This window comes from Stegostoma tigrinum, chromosome 6, assembly GCF_030684315.1.
Source record: "Stegostoma tigrinum isolate sSteTig4 chromosome 6, sSteTig4.hap1, whole genome shotgun sequence".
Lineage (NCBI taxonomy): Eukaryota > Metazoa > Chordata > Chondrichthyes > Orectolobiformes > Stegostomatidae > Stegostoma > Stegostoma tigrinum.
In genome coordinates, this window is record NC_081359.1 from 79,717,475 (window position 1) to 79,740,305 (window position 22,831).

Below are 22,831 nucleotides of genomic sequence, written 5' to 3' on the forward strand. Positions count from 1 at the left end.
ACCGCGTGTCTTTATGCTTCTGTATCTTCTGCCTAATGGTAGAGGTTAGCAGAGAGTATTACTGGGGTGGGAAGGTCTTTGATGACGTTGGCAGCCTTTCCATGGCAGCAGTTAACACTGATGGTTTGCCTGGTCAACACAGATGAGGGATAATAACCTGAAAAGGCAAGGCTGCCCATCAACATTGCCAGATGGTTATATGTGAAAATCATCCACGCTGTTTAGACCTGTCCATGTGCGAATGTTTAATTATAGAAGTGAATTACTCGCCTACTAACATGTTTTAGTATCATCTACCACTGCAGCACAGGCTGTAATTAAACTATAAATATATATTTTTTGCCAATAAATATTCAACAACGAAAGGTTACATGGTTTATTATAGTTCCTAATTTGGATGAAGTTTGAGTTTATGAATAAAACATGGCCTGCGTCAATTGTGAACTCAAGTGATTAGCCTGTGCAAACTATTCCGTAAACATTAAATTACTTTTCTGCCTAATGTTTTCTGAAGGCTTTGCAACGTATCAAAACATCAGCTATGTTTGTTATTTATAAATCAAATTGTTATACTAAGCTTGTGAAACACTGATTAAACTTAGATATAAGCTTTGCATTGCTGACACCTTCTGGAACTGTTATGTAAATTCAACTCCGTATTTCTCCAAAATGTAACAGTGGTCCAGACTGTACAGGGAAGTTCCATTAATCTAGTTGTTGAAATTGTTGTATTGATTATTGTGGTGGACCAGACCTTATTTAGTTTTTGTCAGCAAAATTCTTCTTCTTTAGAAGTTTTCGCTAAGCTAAAATTTTAGAGAAGATTTGAAGCTTGGGTCACGGACAATGTCGTAGACTTGCTCGGCGAGCCGGTGTGTTTGATTACAGACAGTTTGCCACCCTGCTTGTTAACATCATCAGTGTACCTCTGGTGAAGCATTGTCATTCTGTCCTGCTTATTTATATACCTCATTTTTTCTGGGGTGGTTGGCATTACTTCTGATTTTGTTTCTCAGTGGTTTGTAAATTGGGTCCAATTCAATATGTTTGTCGATAGAGTTCGAATTGGAATGCCAAGCCTCCAGGAATTCCCTGGTATGTCTCCGTTTGGCTTGTGCTATTATGGATGTGTTGTCCCAGCAAATTCATGTCCATCTTTGTCCGTGTGTACTGAGACCAGTGAGAATTGGTCACGTCTCTTGGTGTCACCGCTCTCTACCCACACGGACAACAAAGGACATGAATTTGACTAGGACAACACATCCATAATAGCATGAGCCATCAGACACATGCCAGAGAATTCCTGGATGCCGGGCATTCCAACTAGAACTCCATCAACAAACACATTGAACTGGACCTGATATATGAACCAATGAAAAACAGAACCGGACATAATGTCAACCACCAAAATATCCAAGGCATATAAATAACAAGTGGAACGAAACACTGACGCTTTGCCAGAGCACACTGACAATGTTACCTGGCAGGGTGCTGAAACTATCAGTCTACAATCAAACACACCGGCTCGGCCAGCAAGTCTAAATCCGTTTTGCTAAGCTCACAGCAATATTTCTTAGAATAGTTCAAAGTTAGCATAAATTGGAGTGTATAATAGGTAGTTGTAAGGTATTCAGCTGTAGCCATTTTAACCTGCTAATATTTTTCGTATATCCTCAGTAATGTTGCCAATGCATATTATCCTGTGGTCAACTAACCAAACTGATTAAGTGTTTCATAAGGAAGCTAAAGAGTACTTTGCGTGATTGGGCATTAGTTAATTTAACAAAGATCTTTGAGCTTATGGAATGGTCAAGTGTTCACATACTTGCCCCTGCAATGACAGATTACAAAAAAAAATTATGGAAAGGACATTTCCTGGTAGCAGCCTACATACATGTTCTGAGGGGGTGTTACATACATCTGATAAAATCCCAATTGGAACAGAGCATCAAAATTGAGCACCATGCCTAAGCTAATGTTTTATTGAAGCATACCATGAAATCAGGGTTTTATTGAAGATTTTCTAGTAGCTGTTGGCCCATATTAAAAAAAAATTCAATTGCTAAGTGTTCATGTGGCTGTAAAGACTATGGAGACCTGTGCCATAAAAATCAGTCATCTTTTTATTAATGACTATTAATGAGGTTGCAAGGCAGCTTAGTATTTTGTTGCAAGAATTTAAAGGGAGTTTTCACAGAATTGGTAAATCGATCTGAATTTTTAAAAATTTATTCATAGGCATTACTGCATAGATCAGTATTTATTGCCCAGAGGGCATTTGAGAATCAACCACATTGCTGTGGGTCTGCAGTTGTATGTAGACTAGACCACTTAAGGGCAGCAGTATATGTCCCTAAAGGGAATTATTGATCTAGATAGGTTTTTCAGACAATCGACAATTGTTTCATGGTCCTATTTAGAGTCTTAATTCCAGATTTTTTGTATGTTGAATTCAGATTTCACTATCTGCCATTACAGGATTTAAACTGAGGTCCACAGACCATTATTTTTTCTCTCTGGACTAATAGAGCAAAGAATTGTGGATACTGGAAATCTGAAACAAAAGGAGAAATCGCTGGAAAATTTCAACAGCCCTGGCAGTATCTGTGGAGAGAAAGCAGAGTTACCGTTTCAAGTCCAGCCACCAGACCTGCTGTTTTGTTTTGTCTCTGGAGTAACAGTCTAGTGAAAATATCACTAGGCCATTGCCTCCCTGAGGCAATTGGGAGAAAGAATTGGGCTCTTTATTTCCAAATATGTTGTAACATTTATGAAAAATTTACAAATTTGATTTAAAATAGCAATACATGCTGTGAAATATTGAACTGTACTTTCCACATTCATGACATCAATCACAGTACCAGTTCATGAATTGTACTTTAATTATAGTATTTTTTTTTCATTGAAGGGAATGCTAAAGTGGTTAATGCTAACAAAATAAATCACACATTAAGAGAAGAATTCTTTCAGATGCCATGTCTCACAGGTAAATGCATTTGTAGCAATTTCCTCAATTCATGGTTCCTAAGAGAGTGTAATCATGTATTTTGAAAATGTGATTGCAATTTGTTAGAAATACTGTCCAGAGGAAATTTTGAAATATATACTTAGTCTGTGGCTACGCCTAACCTTAGATTCCAGATTGCTATTCTGCCAACATTGTTAACTTATTTTAAGTGGGTTAAAGATAGCCTTAGGACCTCAGTACCAGGAAAATCAAGGCTACAATAACCATTGGAATGTATATCCTACTGTTACTGATAAACCAGTGGTATAAACTAGCCTATTCCCATAACTTTTCATACATTAAACATTTGTCCCAGAATGGAACAAATAGAAATTACCATTGTTACTCCGTTACACAGGTTTGAGCATGAAGGTGTGAAGAGAAAATTGTGTGTATTTAGGGTATTTTGTTTTCTGATCTGAACCTTTTTCCTGATGTTTTGTTTGCAATGGCTCAAAACATTAGAGAATAATTTGGTTCAATATTATTATCAGCCAGTAACTCAAAAGGCATTGAACTCTATTTATCGCCTAGGTGATCTCTTCCTACACATATTTGCATTCTTGGCAGCCTATTGTAACTAAAAAGACACGCAACTCATCAAATGCTGTTTTCTAAAAGTTGCCTGTGGTTACACTTTCAGATAAGGCAAGCTAATCTAAAAATGGCTTTATAAAATTTCATTAATCAGCAGCCTGCAGAATGTCTCTTACTGATTGGACTGAATTTTTTGGGGTTTTGTTTTTGGTCAGATAGACAGAATTGTGACAAGGTTTTTGAAGGGATTCTTCCACAAGGCCTGGCACAACTTCTTACCATATCCTACCAAACGCATCGCACTAACTATCCACCCTGCCCCTATGGTGTCTCTCACATTGATCCTATCCCTATCTTATGTTTCATTACCACAGTGACTTGCCAATCAGCAGATATCTACTGAAAGACCAGCCTCCACTGCACCCACGCCATCTTTAAAAGTAATTGATGCACATGATGCGCAAAGAGGGGCAATGCCACATTGCCAACATCTTCATTGCCCACTGGGCACCCTTATCTTGTCATGGGCCAGTAGGGGACCAAGACATTCTGCACAAGCATGCAATTAGACAGTTCCAAATATTCCAAGCCTTGAATTACAGCCACCAAAAGGGCGCAGAAATGAACTGAAAGAGGCAGTAATTCACTCATATTTTGTAAACCCAAAGCTGGTTCATGACTTTAACAGTCCTGCTGCACCCACATCTCATCTACCGGAACCGAGTGTCAATGGAATCTTACTGGCTTGTAGCACCCAGTGTAGCTGAGCTCTAATATAATGCAAGGAGAACATCCCCCAGCTCATTCCCTCATCTTTCTCCTCGATAACTGCTCCCACTGCCCTGGTTCTGTCACAGGTCAGCACATTTGGATTGTGCACACACACTGTTCAGACTTCACTGGAAGATACCCCCTGCATAGATCTAGCAGCCAAATTGTCTGATCCACCATAGCCCTGCTCACAGCAATTGTAGCAACTTGATGAAGGTGCTGTACCACCACATGAGTGACTAACACGTAACATCCTAAAGAGAGTGTCTGCTGCACTCTGAACCCCATGTCATCCCAGACCCACATCAACCAGGAAACTTGTTGAATTCATAAGAGCCCATCATCATACTTGCAGGAGTTATGATGCAGTTATGGTGGCACGGTGACTCAGTAGTTAGCACTGCTGCCTCACAACGCCAGGGACCCGGGTTTGATTCCACCCTCGGGCGACCGTCTGTGTGGAGTTTGCACGTTCTCCCCGTGTCTGCGTGAGTTTCCTCCGGGTGCTCCAGTTTCCTCCCACAGTCCAAAGGTGTGCAGGCTAGGTGGATTGGCCATGCTAAATTGCTTGTAGTGGTCACAGACATGTAGATTATGCGTGTTATAGGGGGATGGGTCTGGGTGAGATCCTCTGTGGGTCAGTGTGGACTTGTTGGTCCGAAGGGCCTATTTCCACACTGTAGGGATCCTGTGATTCTACAATCTTTATTTTAGTGAGGTTGGTTGTGCAATAAATATTTGTTATTGACACCTTTTCTGCTTTGAATGAGAGCCATTAGAATTTTCTTTAGATATTCACCTGAGTGGGTGTCCTCGGTTTAACTTCTAAAAAGCAGCACCCTGGCAGTTCTGTGGTGACTAAAACAAAAGGAGCAGGTTGTCGAGCTTCTGAGACCTATGTTGTTTTTCAGTAAGGTCATGGCTGATCTGTAACTTATCCCCATCTTGTTCTGTAACCCTTAGCAAATCCTGGCCTCAGCAGATGTCTTGTGGAGCAACATGGGACACCATTTTCTATAAATTTCTGAACTCGATAGTCAGGCTGCAGTTTAGGTTTGAACACTGCAGTGCATGGGAAGCAGTCACTCTTTGTTTTATTTATTCGGAGGATATGGGCTTTGTTGGTTTGGCAAATATTTATTGTCCATCTCTAGTTACCATTAAGATGGTGGTGAGTTGCCTTCATAAACTGCAGCACTCCATTTAGTGTAGGTGTTAGGGAAGGAGTTCCAGAGCTTTGATTTGGCAACACAAAGAGATGATAATATATTTCCAAGTCAGGATAGTGAGTACCCTGAAGGGGAGCTTGCAGAAGGTGGTGTGTCCATGTATCTACTGCCCTGGCCATTCTAGATGGGAATGGTTGGAGGTTAAGAAACTGCTGTCTGGGGAGCCTTGATGAATGTCAGGCAGTGCATCTTGCAGATGGTACACACTGCTGCATTGGCGCTGAATGAAGTTACTGCTTGTGGATGTGATGCCAATCTCCCACAATCATGGATTGGCTATGAGAAGTACAGGGTTATAGGGAGAGGAAGGGGGGTAGGTCTGGATGGGATGCTGTTTGGGTGGTTGTTGTGGATTTGATGGGCTGAATGGCCTGTTTCCACGCTGCAGGGATTCCATGATTCTATAAACAGACCGCTTTGTCATGGAAGGTGCCAAGTTGGTTTAGTGCTATTGGAGCTGCATTCATCCACAGAAGTTGGGAAAGTTCCATCACCCTCCTTATTTGTGCCTTGTAAATGGTGCACAGTCAGGAGATCAGTTGCTCTCCACAGAATTCCTAACCTATGTTGTGCTCTTGTAGCCACAGTATTTTTGCGGTTCGCCTAGTTCAGTGTGTGATCAGTGGTAACCCGAGAATGTTGATAGTGGGGAATCCAGCAAAGGTGATGTAAGTGAATGTCAAGGCATGATTGTTAGATTCTCTTGTTGGAGATGGCCATTGCCTGGCATTCGTGTGACACAAATGCTACTTGATTATTGTCCAGGTCTCACTACATTTGGTTATGGACTGCTTCAGTATGAGGAGTTGTGAATGGTGCTGAACATTGTGTAATCATCAGCAAACATCCTCAATTCTGACCTTAAGATGGAGGAAAGTCATTGATGAAGCAGCTAAAGATATTTGGGCCTCGGACACTACCCTGAGGAACTCCTGCAGAGATGCCCTGGAACTGGGATGATTGACCTCCAACAACCTTAACCATCTTCCTTTGTGCCAGGTATCACTCTATCCAGTGATCGCCCATCATTTTCCTGGCAACAGCTATAAATGGTTGGAGAGCGGGCTCGCAGTCCCATAAGGCTGGTCTAATGACCTCAGCTGATGTTAATACAGGACAAGTACGATCTCAGAGTGAAATTGAGCTTAAATAAAACAAGTAATTGCAGATGCTAGAGATCTGAAAGAAACAAAAACATGATTTTCTGGAGAAACTCAGGCAGTATCTGTGGAGAGAGAAACAGAGTGCATGTTTTGTCTCCAGGGATTTCTCTGCAAGGTGTGGATAGCTGCTGCGGGTTGGTCAGGAATGCCTTCAGGCCTGGCCCTTCTACCTGCTGTCAAGACACTGTCTACTAGTGGTTCCGTAGCCCTTGTTGCCTACAGGAAGCTGGAGGCTGACTGGAAAATCTCAGTAATTAGCTGGAAGTGCCTGTTAACTAACTGAGTCGCTGACAGTGCATCCCCTCAACCCTGCTCCAATCTGACCTCTGAAGAATTAGCAAGTTGGAATCAGCTAACTGGCATACAGGCTGGCAGAGCCAACTTTAGCCCATGGTCACCTGTATTCATGGCTCCAATGGGGACAAAAAGTTAAACCAGTATTTTCTGACATCAGTGCTGGATATGTGAGCTCTGACTTTAAAGTTATGCCCAACTGATCAGGATTGCTTCACCAAATAAATTTAATCTTTATCTTTGTCTGTCAAAGCCTTGTTACCCCCCCCGCCATCATATACACCCTAATCAGGTCTCCTCTTCAACTTTTACACTCAAGGATGTACAGATTTAGTCTGTGCATAATGTAGCCCTTTTTACATCATTTTAGGAAATCAGTGCTACACCTTTTCCAAGTTTTGATTTTTGGGCTCCACATGCTGGCTTGGGACTTGAACCCATAGCCTCCTAACTCAAGACAAGAAAAAGTGTCATTCTGATACTCTTTATTCTTTCTTTCATTCTTAATATCCTCCTTTCTTTCTGACACAACATACTCTTTACAAACTCCTCTCTGCTCAGCTCATGTTCGTTCAAATGTTCAGCTACTCTGCTCCTAAAAACAGTCCTAATAACTGCCCTGCAACTAACATTATTCTAATAGGTCTACCATTTCTCATTTATCTGTCTGACATTCGCAGTTTTCCAATCCTAGGGAACATTTTATGAATTGATCATTTTTGAAGATTGTGACTAAGCATTAATATTTTTTTCACCTGTCCCTTTTAAAACCCAGTGGTGAAAACCAATGAATCCTGGCAATTTTACTATCTTTCATCCTATTCGTTCCTTCATCACCATGCACTTCCCTTGTTTATAATGTAATTAATTTTTTACTTTACGCTCATTTTTATTGGAACAAAACTATATAGTGACTCTTGTTACTTTCTCATTTCTAATTACAACATTGCCTGATAATAAGGGGCTTGTATCACTCTTGGTCACCCTTTTTCACTTCATATATTTGTAACAGCCTTAGCTGTTGTCCTTGATGCCCCTTACAAGCATTCCCACAGATTCTTTTTCTTAATGCTTGCCATTTTGTTTCCCTTTACAGTTTTGCCTCTCCTTCAGTAATGCACTTGAGGGTCAGCCTAGATGGTGTTCAACACTTTGGAACTGAGCTTGAACTTTCAACCCTCTGGCTGAAATATGAGCACTATCAGTGAGCCAAGGTTGACATGATACTGTGCTGGAACAGTAATGGAAGATTTAATGGAGCCCACAGGATGGAAAACATGGCAGGCAGGTGGCCTAATTGGACATATGAAATTTTATTTTCTCCAAGTTGGGACACAGATAAAGCCAGTGGCACATTTGCTGCATGTTAGCCTCCCACTAGCCTGTGGGGTTAGTGCCTATAATGCATTCATTTGCATTCTATGAATATTCATCAGCATGAAACCGTTTTTAATAATGTTCTACCCTTGGGATAAAGTCAGCGATGCACAAAAATCTCTCGGCACCAAAATCAGCCCTGTTTAAATGTGTTGTCCTTGTGTAGTTGTGCCTGAGGTCCATTGTTTTGACTTTATAGGATATAGGAAGGGAGCAGGAGAATAGCAGCTTACATGGAGACCCAGGACTGACAAGGGAGAGTCTGTGCTAAGGGAGTCGTGGGGTGGTCTGGGGCCAGAACACAGAGGAGCGGAAGTGAGATCCAGAGAGGGTGAAAGTTGGGATCAGGGGCAGGGAGGAGAAAGTGGGAAGTGCGTGGATGGGTTGATGGGGTGTCTGGAGCCTGTAGTTTGATGCAGAAAATAAGAAGCCTGGTTGTGGTGGTTGTATAGTGTCGGTTGATTGTGATGTTGATCAATATTCTTTATGGTGCATAGAAAAGGGATCCAGCTGATCCTAAAAGTTCAGCCATGTCCTGTAGAATGGTGAGTACAAACCTGGACACTGAAATGAACATATAACAAAAAACATTGTTTCTTCTATGATAAGGAAAGAAAATGTCTAGAGACATCCCTGAGAGTTCCTGAGTGCACTGGTGCAGTGTGCAGATGTGCAGTACCAGTGCCTGAACCAGTCACTTCTATTTGTTGTGCTTATTTGGAGGCACCATGCTCTTTTACTGGCAGAATGCTTTATGTGCACAGACCTTGTCAGGGACTGGGGTTGGGGTTAGGAGACACAGCCATAAAGAAACATCGCCTTGTATTCATCAAGGAGGTTTACCAGTACACCCATCTTTGGCTAGCTTCACCAAATCGTGATGCATGTACGAGTAAAGTGAAGCCAATATAATTTGAAACATTTCCAAATGAAATTTAAATTTGAAAAACATCTGTGCCATCATTGAGCTCTTAAACCCTATGCTGATGACAATGTAGCTAGGCAGGAGTATTTTGGTTATAATGCAGAGTCTCTCAATTTGACCAGGATACACTTTTACAACACACCCATCGTCAGCTGATGGGCTCCGTGAATGAAAAGCCTACCCTAGTGTTGAATCGCTAGTGTACTCCATGTATACTGCTGGTGCTTTGAATTTCCATCATAAATCAGTGTGAGATGGGATAAAGAGAGAGCAGAAGCAATTCCAGTTACAGCGTCAGGAATAGTACGCTGTTGCTGAAATCTGGGTAGCGTGACTAATGTAGCAAAATCTGAGAAGCAAATTGCTGTAGGGAACTTCATCAGCCTATTACTGTCTCCATACTCCCTGAACCTGGTTTCCTTGGTTACATGCCACAAAGGAACAGGCTGTGATGAGCTGCCTACTTCTTCAATTTACCACAAAGGAATAAAGCACCAATATAAGGATTATCAGTGTTTTATGTTAAACTATTTTCTGCTTTTTTAGAGAAAAAAGCCATAGCTTCATAATGCCCATGTCGGTAATGCAGGTGCCAATATTAAACTCTCAAAAAGCTTCTCTGCTGTTCCTCCTTTCTGTTTTGGTGCAGTTCACGCCAAATACTGTAATAACCAGGGTGTTAGTGCAGGAAAACAGGTTTGCTTTATATGTAGGCAGAGTAGGAAGACAGTGCCAGTCAATGACTCTATTTGAATCGTAACTTGTCACTCAAGTTGATACCTCTTAATCAATGTGCAACTAAACATCTTCTCAGTATCATAAAGATTCCCCATCAGCGCTATTGTACAACATTACCAGCAACTTGCAGATTAGTTGCTACTTCTTTCTATGGATTCTGTTTGGGTTTGTTGAAGCCCTGGGACGTTGTGAAGAATTGGTTACAGTTTGTGAACTCTGCAGAAAGTGCTACCTCATATGCAGAAGGTGTTTACTATGAGAGATCTGGACACATCACTTAGTCTCAGTAATCGGCGCCATATGGAAGCAGTTCCCCTTTACACTGCAGCCTAAGAAGGGAAGTAGTGCAGAGGCAGCAAACAAGAAAAGCAGTTCACTGATGGAGGAGTAGGAGGAGATGCAAAAGGCTCTCAACGGGAAGTTTTTTTCCTTCCAGGAGCATACCTCCTATGTTTACCTTAGCCTAGGCAATGAATTCATTATCTGTGATTGATAAAGCCAGTCCTTGCAGAACTCCACCCCTTCTTGTGGTTATGAACGGTGATGTGACCCTGAATTTCTTAGCTTCAGAATCCTTCCTAACTAGCATAGGTTGATATCTCCCAATTTAACACCCTTGGCTGCATTATCATGTTGGCAGGGAATCCCTATGTGAGGACAGGGGCCTTGTTGTGTTCTGTCAGGACAGAGTTCACAAGTGGCTCTACCAGAATAGCGAGCTACTCTGTGGTGCAGATGCCATAAGCTGCACGTAGCCTTTGTAGATGCCTCAACGATTATCACTGACTGAATGTGAGCCAGGTCACCAAAATCCTGACACAAAAGGACAAAGAAGTTAATAAAACCACCATACTTCTTGCAGAACCAGCAAACCCATCTGCTCAAATCACGGCTTTATATGGAAAGTGGATGAGGTAATGCGAGAACAACAGCTAACTAGGCTGCCAAGCAAGACATGGTGCTCATCCCTGAGGAAGAAGCATATTCTTCAACAAGACCAAAAACCCTGGTAGATTTGGGGAACAAACTTGGAAAGAATAGAGCAGCATATTTGGAAGGTGAAGAATGTATTCAGGTCAGGCCATACCACCAAAACATTAGCAATCAGGCTATTTTTCTTCTCTCTCAGAGCTCAGTGTCTTTGTAACTCTCTTTCTCGAAGCAGAGTCTTTGAACATGTGTAAGGCAAAGGTAGATAGATTCTTGTTAAGTGAGGGTGTAGAAGGTTATTGGAGTAGAGGGAATGCAGAGTTTACAATCAGAACAGTCTGATCTATTGAATGGTGGAGCAGACACGAAGGGCTGAATGGCCTACTCCTGCTCCTAATTGATATGTTCAGATATATGTTTGTTTGCCTGAATGGTTGGCTTGCATATCTCCCAAGGAATCAGGTGCTAAAACAAAACTGCAAGTAGAGAACGCACTTGACAATAATTGAGGACCTTGTAGTGGCCAATGACAGACAAGTGATTACGAGAGCTGTGACAGGACATTTTGCTAAAGTCATTTTGGTGTAACGAAATGAAGAGTTGGGGCACTTCAGTCCATATGGTGTCCGGGCACCTCATTCTTAGACATGTGTGGCATGCCTCCTGGAATGCTCTCCTGTTGAACCAGTGTTGATCTCCTGGCTTGATGGCTGAGTGCGTGGTATGACAGGTCACCAATTGGAGTTGAATACAACTCTGCTCATGTTGATGGCCCACAGTGCCTCATGGATGCCGAGTTGTTAACTGCCAGATCTATTCTGAATCAAACCTGTTTTTAACATGTGTCAATGCTATGCAACATGATGAAAAGTATCTTCAGTTATAAAGACAAAATACTTACTCCACAAGTACTGTTCAGTAATCACTTGTACCAATATTACCTTGTCAGATGCATCTACTACAGATGGATTGGTAGAGATGAGGTCAGGTAGGTTTTTTGCACTTAACTGATCCAGCTGTTGCAGGCTATGTCTGGCAGATATGTTTTTCAGGACTTAGCCAGCTTGACCAGTGGCGCTACTGAGCTTCTCTTGGTGATGAATCCACTCACCCTGAATGCATTAGATTCTCTTGCTTCTCTCAGTGAAGGATAAAGTACTGATGCATCAGCTATAGGATAGCAGTAGTTGGTAAATGGCAAGAGGCTATTGACCATGTGTAAGGACCATGTCTTTATATTTTTGTGTTTTTAAAAAAGTGTAGCCTGCAAATAAAATGTTTTTAAAGAAATAAGATTTAACCAGGTGGCTGCATGATCTCCGAGCAAGGAACCAATTGTGAACTATTTTTGTGTGTGTGGCTCTGGTTTCCTGCAATGTACAAAATGAGTTAGTTACAAGTGAAACTGTCTGGTTCTCAGCTAACTGAGCGAGTTGAAACTGCAAGCAAGTTACAATGACACCAACACAGAGAGAGAAAGACACAGAAATATGTGCAGTTCTCCCCAATAGAAGGTGCTTGTTCTCTGCAGTTAGAAAAACTCAGTTTAAACCTGGAAGAAACTAATCACCTCTCCTGCAGCAGCTGCTGTGCGGAAAAGACTTTTAATTGATAAATCAGGGATGTTTACCAAGTGAACGACCTACATCCCTCTCAAACCAGCAGAAGGATTTAGAGAAAGATAATGGAATGCCAAGGGCTGGGCTCGCTGACAAATGATCATTTTGACATTGAAACTGCGAAGCAAAGACCATTGAACTGACTTTCCATTTCTCCTACCTCTGTCTTTTTCTGTGTGTCTGTGTGTGTGTAGGGAGAGTTTATGAGGGGATTCACATTTTCATCCACAGTGTTATATGCCAGTGGTTTATATATATTTACCTTGAGTTATATTCCAATTACTTATAATAAACAGTAATTCTTATGCTGTACAGAAACCTGGTCCTTGCTTTATTTTGACTTCAGTCTGAAAGTCATATAAATTGGGGTATATATGTACCTTTTAAAAATCTTCAAGATTTTGTTATGACTCTGGGAAGAGTGGGGCTTGATTATGGCTCACTGTCCTGGTGCGTCAGAATAAAATCTGGCCCCTCGGATTGGGTTGGATTGGAATGGAAACGGAGGCAACGAGGATTTGTGATTTGGTCAGTAATAAAGGTGAAGGAAAACACAAAATTCTGGTCAGCACTTAATGGAAACAGCAAGGGATTGCCTGAGGGGTGGCACTGTTGTTCCTGGTGGTCTCAAAGGAAATCTCAAAACCAAGGTTGATTGACTTGGTAGGTAAACTGAAGGTAACATTGCCTGACAGAGCCAAAAAGACAGAGGTAATTGAGGTATTTGGTTTTAGAGGAAATACAGAAAAGGCCGAGTACTCCAGTTGGGAAAGGTTGAAACTACGTGATATTCAGTTACAGTTACAGCAGCTTGAATACGAGGAGAGAATGAAAAACCTGAAAATGAAATTCTGAAGGGCACAAAAAAGGACAGGGAATGACATTGAAATGAGAAGTGACAATTAGAATTTTAAAGAAATTTTTAAATAAAACAACAGACAACTGTTGTAAACTTAAAATGGCACAGTTGAATCAGAAGACATCTGATACTAGTACAGGCTATGTTGGGGAGAATCTGAGTCATAATTTGAAGTCCAGTAAGGAAAAGTGTAAGTTTGCACAGGCCTAGACAAAATTTGAGGAAAAGGATGGTGACAGCCTTCTTCATGTAATTTATGAAAATAGTTAGGCAAATGAATTGAGCAAAAGTGGACTGGGCATTGTTTATGCAAAGTAAACTGACAAATAAAGCACAGGAAATTTATACTTCATTGTCAGAGAGGGTTTTGCAGGATTATGATTTAATGAAAAAGATTATATTGATAGCCTACAAGATAGTGCTAGGGCATGTGGGCAAAGGTTTTGGAAATTAAGAAATAAACCTGGAAAAACCGATGTTATGTTTGAAAGAGTTGATCAAAGTAATTTGTCAGGTGGATAAGAGTATTAAAAGGTGAAACTATGTGTGGAACTCAAGGAGATTATTCCCTGAGAGGAATCTTAAAAACTTGCTCCAATAAAAGAATTGAAGACAAAAGGATTGAAATTACTGGATGGGCATCAATGATGACATCTCCAGGGGAGGTGATGGTCGTGTTTGGGGCATTGTAAGGTATAATTCCATGAGTATAATATCTATGTTGAGTTGTTGCTTGACTTGTGTGAGAGAACACTCTCTCACTTTTAGCACAAGTTCTCAGATGTTACTTAGAAGGACTTTGCAGGGTCAGCAGGGCTGAGTTGGCATTTGTCATCACTGGTGCCTTGGTCAATGTCAGATACTCTGTCCAGTCTCATTCAATTTTTTTTTTGAGACTTTTGAGCAGTTGATACAACTGACTGGCCCTCTAAGTCATTTCAGAGGGCAGTTAGGAGTAAACCACATTGCGGAGTGTCTGGAGTCACATGCAAGCCGCAGCAGATAAGGTTGGTAGATTTCCTTCTCTGAAGGACATTCGTGAACCAGAAGGGTTTTTCTAACAATTGGTCGTCATTAATTTTTTATTGAATTTAAATTTAGATCTATGGTGGTAGGATTTGAGCTTGGATCCCCAGGACATCACCTTGGTCTTTGGATTGCTAGTCCAGCAGCAGTACCACTCTGCCATCAGCTTCCCTCCTACATAATAAGAGTTACTGCATATAAAAATTATTTCCTTGTCTATAAACTGCTTCTGATGGTCTAAAAATGGGAAGATAGTGAGTGAATGAAAGCTCTATTTTTCTTATTAATGCACATTTTTGTGTTATGCGTAATACATTTTTAACTTCATATTGCCCTGTCTTTTAAGTTTCATTACCGATCATAATAAATGAGTGCTACTACATTCAACTCAGTTGAAGATATAAAGGAAAAAAAAATACTGTGAACATGCCAATCTGAAATAAAAACTGAAAATACATCTGTTTGCAAAAAAAAGACAAGGCTATCATGTGAGGCAGAAATCAGTTCACAGAAAAGGTTTCTGCGAAACCTTAACCTATCTTTTTGCTTCTCATGCTGATAGATTTGGCTGTGTATTTCTTTTGCTGTGGTTTTAAATGGAGCAGATTAGATCGAAGGAACAAATCTGAATTGTTTGATGTACTGAGCAGTACTACTTTAGTTCTTATTCACAGTCTAAACAGAGGTATCTTGCACATGTCTAGGTTTGAATTATTGTAATCCCACCCATTACCACAATGAAGCTAGTGGCTGTGTAACAAAACAGTGACTATTTAAAGGGACCTATTTTAAAGACATGACTAGTTGCTTCAATCAGGTTCCAGGAATGTGGGTTTATATCAGTTACAAATGTTAAAAGATACCATTTTCTTTATCAAATCAGTGACTTACATACTTTTAGCAATGGATATTTTTCTCTTCCTTTTGTGCGTTAGATTTGAAAATCTTGATGGTGCTGTTATGCTGTCAGCTTTAAGAGCCATGGCATCAGTGACATATTCTTATTGATCAGCCTCACTCTGATGCTGTTTGTACTGGCACAGTAACCTCCTCCTGAGCAAGATGTCGATAATGTCCCTGTACCTTTCTTTCCCATTCCTGAGTCTCTGGAAATATTAGGAGAAATAAGGTAGTTTGTAGTGCCACATGCAGGTAGGGGTAGCTGTTGCCCGTGGGCAGCGTTTAATAAAAATCATTGCAGCAAAGGACTTGTGAGCAGACCGACTGAATGAAGCAGGCTTGTGTATCAGCAAGCCTGCTAGGATGGGCCATTGCTGTTGCAAGCTGTATAACTGCTTTGGTTGTCTGGACGAGAGGGTAATAGCTTCGTTGTTTCTTTTTGTTCCAATGACACAGGGTGGTCTCTAAAGTCATGATGCAGCCCAAGTTGAATTAATTTAGGGGTTGACTTTATGATTATCAATGTGTTTTATGAGGAGAAAAATCCTATTCTCTATATAATGGCCTTGTATGTTTGCTTTAATATATTGTGAATACTGAAGAGCTAGGACACACACTAAGCTTCAGTTCAATACACAACTCTATCCCCTGTCATAAGTTAATTTCACCATTTTCTGCCTTAAAGAAGTAGCATTATAATTTGTGGTCAACTCCAAAGACGTTTCATTTTGTTCACTATTAGAGTTTGCATGTTAGTAATATTGCACTATCATTGTTTATTTTCCATTCAAAAGGATGGGAGAGTCAATGTGGCAGCATTTAATTCTCTTGAAGTTAGTTTTTCATTCTTACATTTCTAGCTTTCCATAGTTAATCCAAGTTTGTTTATTTTGATGCTGGGCATGATTTGAATGTTATTGTCAAGCCTGTGGGGCACTTTGTAATTTACTAATTTTGTGTAACTTCTTGGCGTTTCACAACCTTGATCACTCTGAGTGTACAAGTGACAGAAAAGGTACCTTCCGAGTTAGTAGCTGTTGTGGTTTCAGTTAGATACAGCGATAAACAGCACATTGAGGTCTTTGTGGAAAATATATGAAGTAAAATCTCTGGGGAGGATGCTGCTAAATAATTATGGTTGTCAACATATGCCAGAAATTTTGCTTGCCAGGGAATAAAGAATGTAGGGGTGGATATCCCCCTTCAGTGCCTGAGCAACAATTAGGGTGGATTGGGTCACTCGTCTGCTAGAATCTGCCTGCTTTATATCCTACTGATTTCACCATGTGGACAGGGTTCAAATTGAGCTGTTTATTGCAATTCCCTAATATTTTGAATTTTGCCTTATTCTTTGCAGAATGAAAGCGCCCTTATCAAAGAGAAAGAACTGTCCATTGAGCTTGCTCATATCAGAGAGGAAGTAGGTAAGCTGAACAACAAAATATATGAATATTGTCGTTTGTCCTCGGAGTGTGTTTATTTGTCTGTATAGCTCCTACAAAAGCAATGCGCCAAAATATTATTTGTATCTGGTGGCTGCTTTAATCCCAGTGGGAAAATACAAACCAATAATTCATCTTGCTGTTATAACGATAAGGTCACGACTTGTTTGTGTCCCAGCCTGAGTGTCATCAAGTGGTTTTCTCACCAAACTTGTAAATTATGCATGCATATTCTCCTTCTGCATCTCATGAGGTTTAATTTTCCTGATAAATGAATATCTACAATTTTGTACAATCTACGACTTTCCTTCACATGAATAGATGTTTTCAGGTGTCCTTTGGTTAGAGCAGCCTAGCTGAAGTAATACATAGTATCTGAATCATTGTGAGTCATTTCCAAATACAGTGTGTCATTTCTTTAGGCGCTGAGATACAGATAGGAGTTTAATAAATTGAATAAATTAAACATTTAAAAGTTAACATGCTTCAATTTACCTTGCTCTATAGAGGATGGGAGATAAATAGTGCTCAGTTAATTTACGCATTTATCTGTGTGTTGGTAGTAGTGTAGGTAATTTGCAGGCAGTTGTCTCTGTCCAAGAGAGTCAATGGTTATCTAGCTGAAGGAGCTCCACCCCACATCAAACAAAGGGCAAGGTTAGAAGGCAGATCCTGAAGCTAGTTCAGCAGAATTGGAAAGTTATGCTCACGTTGCTGGCATCATTCTGAGCTACAGGTGAGCTATCCACCTTCTATCATCACCTCCCCCTCTGTCTATTTATTTCAGAGTCCCCTTCCCCTCCCCCATTTCTGAAGAAGTGTCCAGACCCGAACGCCAGCTTTCCTGCTCCTCTGATGCTGCCTGGCCTGCTGTGTCCCTCCAGCTCTATATCTTGTTATCCCAGGCTAGCTATCTAACCGCCCCATAGGTAAGGAGCTGTAATGTAAATACTACCCTTAGGAAACATGAAAACTGATCATTGTAAGGTCAGTATTATTTGGGAACCATGCAGAGGTTTGGAATAATATAAAGCATATGACCCACCTAATTTAATAGAATTCCAAGTATTTTGCTTTGAACAATCAGGACCTGAGTTTAACACAGTATGGTTCTTTTGATTGATTTAAAGTCTTGTCCTCAGTGTCTGTTCAGAAGGAGAGGGCAGCCTGCATGTACTCAGACAGAGAGGCCCACCCACTATATATAGCATCATATAATGTTTTCAGTTAGGGAGAGAGGGTCTGAAAGGTACAGTTGTAAACATACTTCTAATCAGCTGATGGCAGAACGCATTAACAGATTGCAGACTAAACCACAGTCAGATTTGCCCCAGTCTTTCCAAAGATGAAAACAGCCTAGTAATCAGTAAGAATGTAGTTTATGATTGACCACGAGGATAAAATTATCTTCAGATAATCAGGTACTTTACCTTTCAAAGTCATATATGTTATTTCAGCTTATCTTTATGCAGAGCCTAGAGGGTAGCACCTATCACACCAGCGCAAATGCATTATGATAGTGTAAGACACTGAGTGGAACATGGGCAATAATAGCAAAATAAAACAGTGTTATAATGGAAATACATTTTTACACACAGACAGAATGTGTATGTATACTGTACCTTGGAGCAGCCATTCTGAAGTTCATTTCTCAGCGCAGTGTTTTGTTCAATCAGAGCCAACCTGACATGTTTAATATTTAAACAAATACAGCAATTTACCGTTTGTCATCATGAAATGGTAAATTCTCCATGACAATGCCTCAATCAATCTGGATTCACACACTAACCAATCATCAATCTCCTCTCGTACAGTATAAATTTTGGTTTTGCATTACATTAGCATTTCTTGCGAATTGCTTTTTTTGAGCGCAAATGTGTTTTTCAGCAATACTCACAATACCTAATTCTCAAGAAAAGGGGGTAAGAGCCATTGATACATAAGAACACAGCCACTTGGAGGCTCCCCTCCAAGCCACTGTGACTGAGCAATTGTGACTGAGCAATACATCGCCGTTTTTTCAGTGTCACAGGGTCAAAATCCTGGAACTGTCTCTCTAGCAGTATTGTGGCCATATCTAAACCTAACAGAGTGCAGCGATTCACGATGGCAGCTCACCACCATCTGCTTGAGGTCAACTAGAATGGGCCCAGCCCTAAATGATTAAAAGAAAAGAGAGCCTCCATGACTAACTTAAATAGGGAATCTTACCAACTTAGCCTTTTAGAAAGCAAAACTCTTCTAAGTTAAGTGGATGTAGATAGCAGGGAATGTTCTTGAAGAAAGAATTGGCTGCAGAACGTACAGATCCAGCTTTTAGTTTCTCCAGTACAGCTGTGGAGTCCCTGGTCCAGGATGGAGATGGGGGATTCTACCAAAGTGCAAATTGCAGTCCAGGCCACACTGTTACCAACAGAAAGAGATTTCAGTGGATGTTGATGCCACTCATAACTACAATGCTGAATAAACTTAGCTCTTACAACTCCCTCACAGTGTCAGGGTCAGAACCTGTCACAATCATGTGATAAACAACGATCATTTTAAGTAAAATGTATTCAACGCTTTATGGCAGAACACAGAGACATGTTTGAATTATTTAGGACTTAACTTAGCTTTCTGAAATTATCTCGAAGAATACCACTGTCTTAATGTCATTGTAATCACACTTCCACCCTTCTATTGCCCCCAGAACTGGAACCCTAATTTCCCCATACATTGAGCTTCCAAGGTATTAATAAAATATTTAATCATGGCAAGTTAAATTCACTAAACACCACAGATGGACACAATCAAAGAGCTTTCTGTTCTGGAGGAGAAGGTTGCATGTGCAGTGAGGCAGGAGATTCCTTTCTGAGGCAGCTGGAAGGACCCACACAAGTCCCCACAGTTAGGCGGAAGAGGTACGGCTGGAAAACATCACTACAGGAGATGCTGCACTTGTTCTTTATGAAATAGAAGCAACTCCTAAATTCCCTTTCGGATCTTGGACCATCTGCTTCACAAACTATAACTTCTTTCAACAGTCACTCTTAAGTTCTCCCTTCTCACTAAAAGCTATATCTTATAAATCCCTTCGATTTCATGTACAGAAAATGAGTATTATTTTCTGCCACTTTATAGGAAAAGGCCAGTTTTCCTAAAGATACACAGTCACTCAGTCCGACCCCTAGAGACTAGCACTCTGTAGGTAGCGGAAGAAAGGGTTTGCACGAGGTGATTTGTTAGGCCCAAGAGTGGGAGCCAGGGCAGGTTGAGAGGAACTCATAAACGTCAGCTATCTGGAGGGTGGGTTTGCATAGCTCCAATGCAGAGGATACACTTAGGGCCCAGGCAACCAAAGAAAGTTCTGGGCATCGGTGAGCAAACACTGGACGCACTGAGAAGTCGGCAAATAAGATATTTTGGAGCATGGAGGCGTAGGGATCCAGCCTGTGTCAGGCTTCACACCAAATGGCCTCACTACGGAGGGGAGTGATCAGTTCCATCAACACCACAATTCACTCAGCCATGATAGTTTCTGCAATTCTGATATCTGCCTGTGGAGATTGAAATGGCCGCTATCATGGTTTTGGAGGCTGAGGTTAGTGGAGTATTTGCTGTGTTCCCTCAATCCAGAACTCTCTTCTTGCATAGAATCATTGGAACTATGAAGCACAGCTCCTTAATAGAGGCCTCGGATCCGAGAGGGAATGTAGCAGCTCTTGTCTCTCAGACTGCAAGTGTGCTGCCCGACCACCCAGTTCGCCAGTGCCCTGTTCTGAAGTTCTGAGGAAGGGTCCCCGGACCCGAAACGTTAGCTCTGTTTTTTCCTGCGCAGTTGCTGCCAGACCTGCTGAGCTTTTCCAGCAACTTTGTTTTTGTCACTAATGCCTTGTTGGTGCCCCATAGCCGGCTGACCCTTCTGCACTTCTGACCCACATTTTGGTGCCAACTTCTACCGCCAGGCCCTCAAGGCCCGGAGCTTCTTATGATTGTCCACCAGGGCTGGCTGAAGATCCCTCAGTGTAAATTTATACAATAAGCTTAGTGCGATCCTTCTTTTTAATCCCTATGCTACAATGAGTCCCAAGTAATTCAAACATGTCTCTGTGTTCTGCCATAAAGTGTTGAATACTTTTTATTTAAAATGATCATTGTTTATCACATGATTGCGACAGTTTCTGACCCTGACACTGTGAGGGAGTTGTTTGAGCTTAAACATTTGATTCTGAGGCAATGATTGCAGTTACTGATGTTCATTCAGCTCCTCCACATTTACTGGCCCAAATAAATTGTTCCAGACTGCTCCACGTATGTTGTCAGCAGCATCACTTCTGAAATTGCTTAAAAAAGCACAAAAATCATTAACCAGTGTTGATATCAGGCACGGTTCTTTGTACACAATTTTGAAGATAGATTCTGTGAATAAGACTTTTGATTCAGTGCCTCATAATTATTCTGATTAAATGTAATGTACTTCATATCTGCTCACCCAGTATAATGTATTCATATCATAATTTTTTAATAGAGCTGATATTTTAATAAAAAATGATTTCAATTCATTTCTCAGTTGACATGGCTTATGGTAGTCAAGGCTCATTTTGTAAAGATGTTGAAATTTCAATTTTTTTATGGAATAGTTCTGATTATTAGTTTATTCCTAATGATAGTTAAGAGACATGAAATACCTAGAATTGCCTCCCAAAGTTCATTTATCGAACAATATATACTTAAAATGTAATTGTCCATTTTCAAACTCAAAACATAATCCCCGGAAGACCTGGTAATTTATTTCCCCCAAATGTACAAAAAAATACTTTTGACTCCATTTTCATCAAGTATGGTGACTAGCAACTTAGCTTTAATTATTTATTATAGCAGCTTTGAATTAAACATTACCACATATGAGCCTAGACATTATTCTAGACAATTTTAAGCATTTGGTTGAAAGAATTTTCGACAGAGGTCAAAAGCTGGCAATAACAGGAAAAGTGAGTGATATATGTAGGAGGTGACTTATTTGATATTGCCAGTTTTAAAATCCTCATCCTTGTTTTCTTTTCAAATCCTTCCATATTATTTCCATAGCCCTACAACACTTCACAGATTGAATCTCTTGTACTTCTCAAACTTCCACTGCTTCCACATTGTGAATCATGACTTCAGCTCTTTAGCCTTTAATCTCTGGAGCTCCCTCCCTTAGCATAGCATCTTGCTCGCTCAGCATAGCATCTTGCTCCCTTGCTGTGGTGGAGGGGACTTTTAATCAGGCAGTTGAACAACAGGCAGTGGCCCAAATACCTTCCCAACTCTAGCCTAAATAAGTCCAGGGCAGAGAGACCTGTGAATAACCTCCCTCTCTGCTACCAAATGAGGCCTTTTCAGTCGATAATTAATCTTTGCCAAAGGGCTTCATCCTCATTGCTCCACAGGGGGTATGATAAACAATGTTTATTTGCAGTTTTGTGGTGGGGTTCTTCTTTCAAAGGCACTGACTACCTGATCAAGGGACTTACCTTGGGAAACTACTATACACAAAAGACTGAGCAATAAAGGCAAGCATGCTAATCACCTTTTTAACCACCCTGTCTATACGTGATGCACATGTCAGAAATTCTGTACCTGAACCCCCAGATCCCCCGTTCTACAACACAACCCAAGGCCCTATCATCAATTGTATAAGCCCTACCCCATTTGTTGTCCCAAAATGCCATACTTTTTAAAATCGAACTCCGTCTACCATTTCTCAGCCCATTGACCTGTTTGGGATCTTAGGAAACCTTCTTCGCTGTTTACCAAGCCACCAATTTTGTGATTCACTATCTAATTTTCTTTTGATAATCACTCCTGGGAAGGGTTTCGGGAGGTTGATGACATTAAAGATGCTATGTAAATGTGAGTTCCTGGTGTTGCTATTTTCCACCCCTATTGAAGTTGAAATCTATCTCCTTTAATTTCTGGAATGACTTCATATGGGGCCCATATATGTCCATAGTATCAAAGGGAAGCTAATTCACAAAATAAACTGGTTAACA

At 40.8% G+C, this 22,831-nt stretch overlaps 1 protein-coding gene across 7 annotated transcripts in view; it reads left to right on the forward strand.

Moving 5' to 3' along the window:
• Positions 1-22,831, forward strand: part of LOC125453689 (microtubule-associated tumor suppressor candidate 2-like) — a 403,189-nt gene that overhangs the window by 342,146 nt on the left and 38,212 nt on the right. For all 7 annotated transcript variants that reach the window (XM_059646692.1, XM_059646691.1, XM_059646695.1 and 4 more), the window contains one exon: positions 16,733-16,799. In XM_059646692.1, the coding sequence (XP_059502675.1) occupies positions 16,733-16,799 (67 nt within the window). The remainder of the gene's footprint in view (positions 1-16,732; positions 16,800-22,831) is intronic.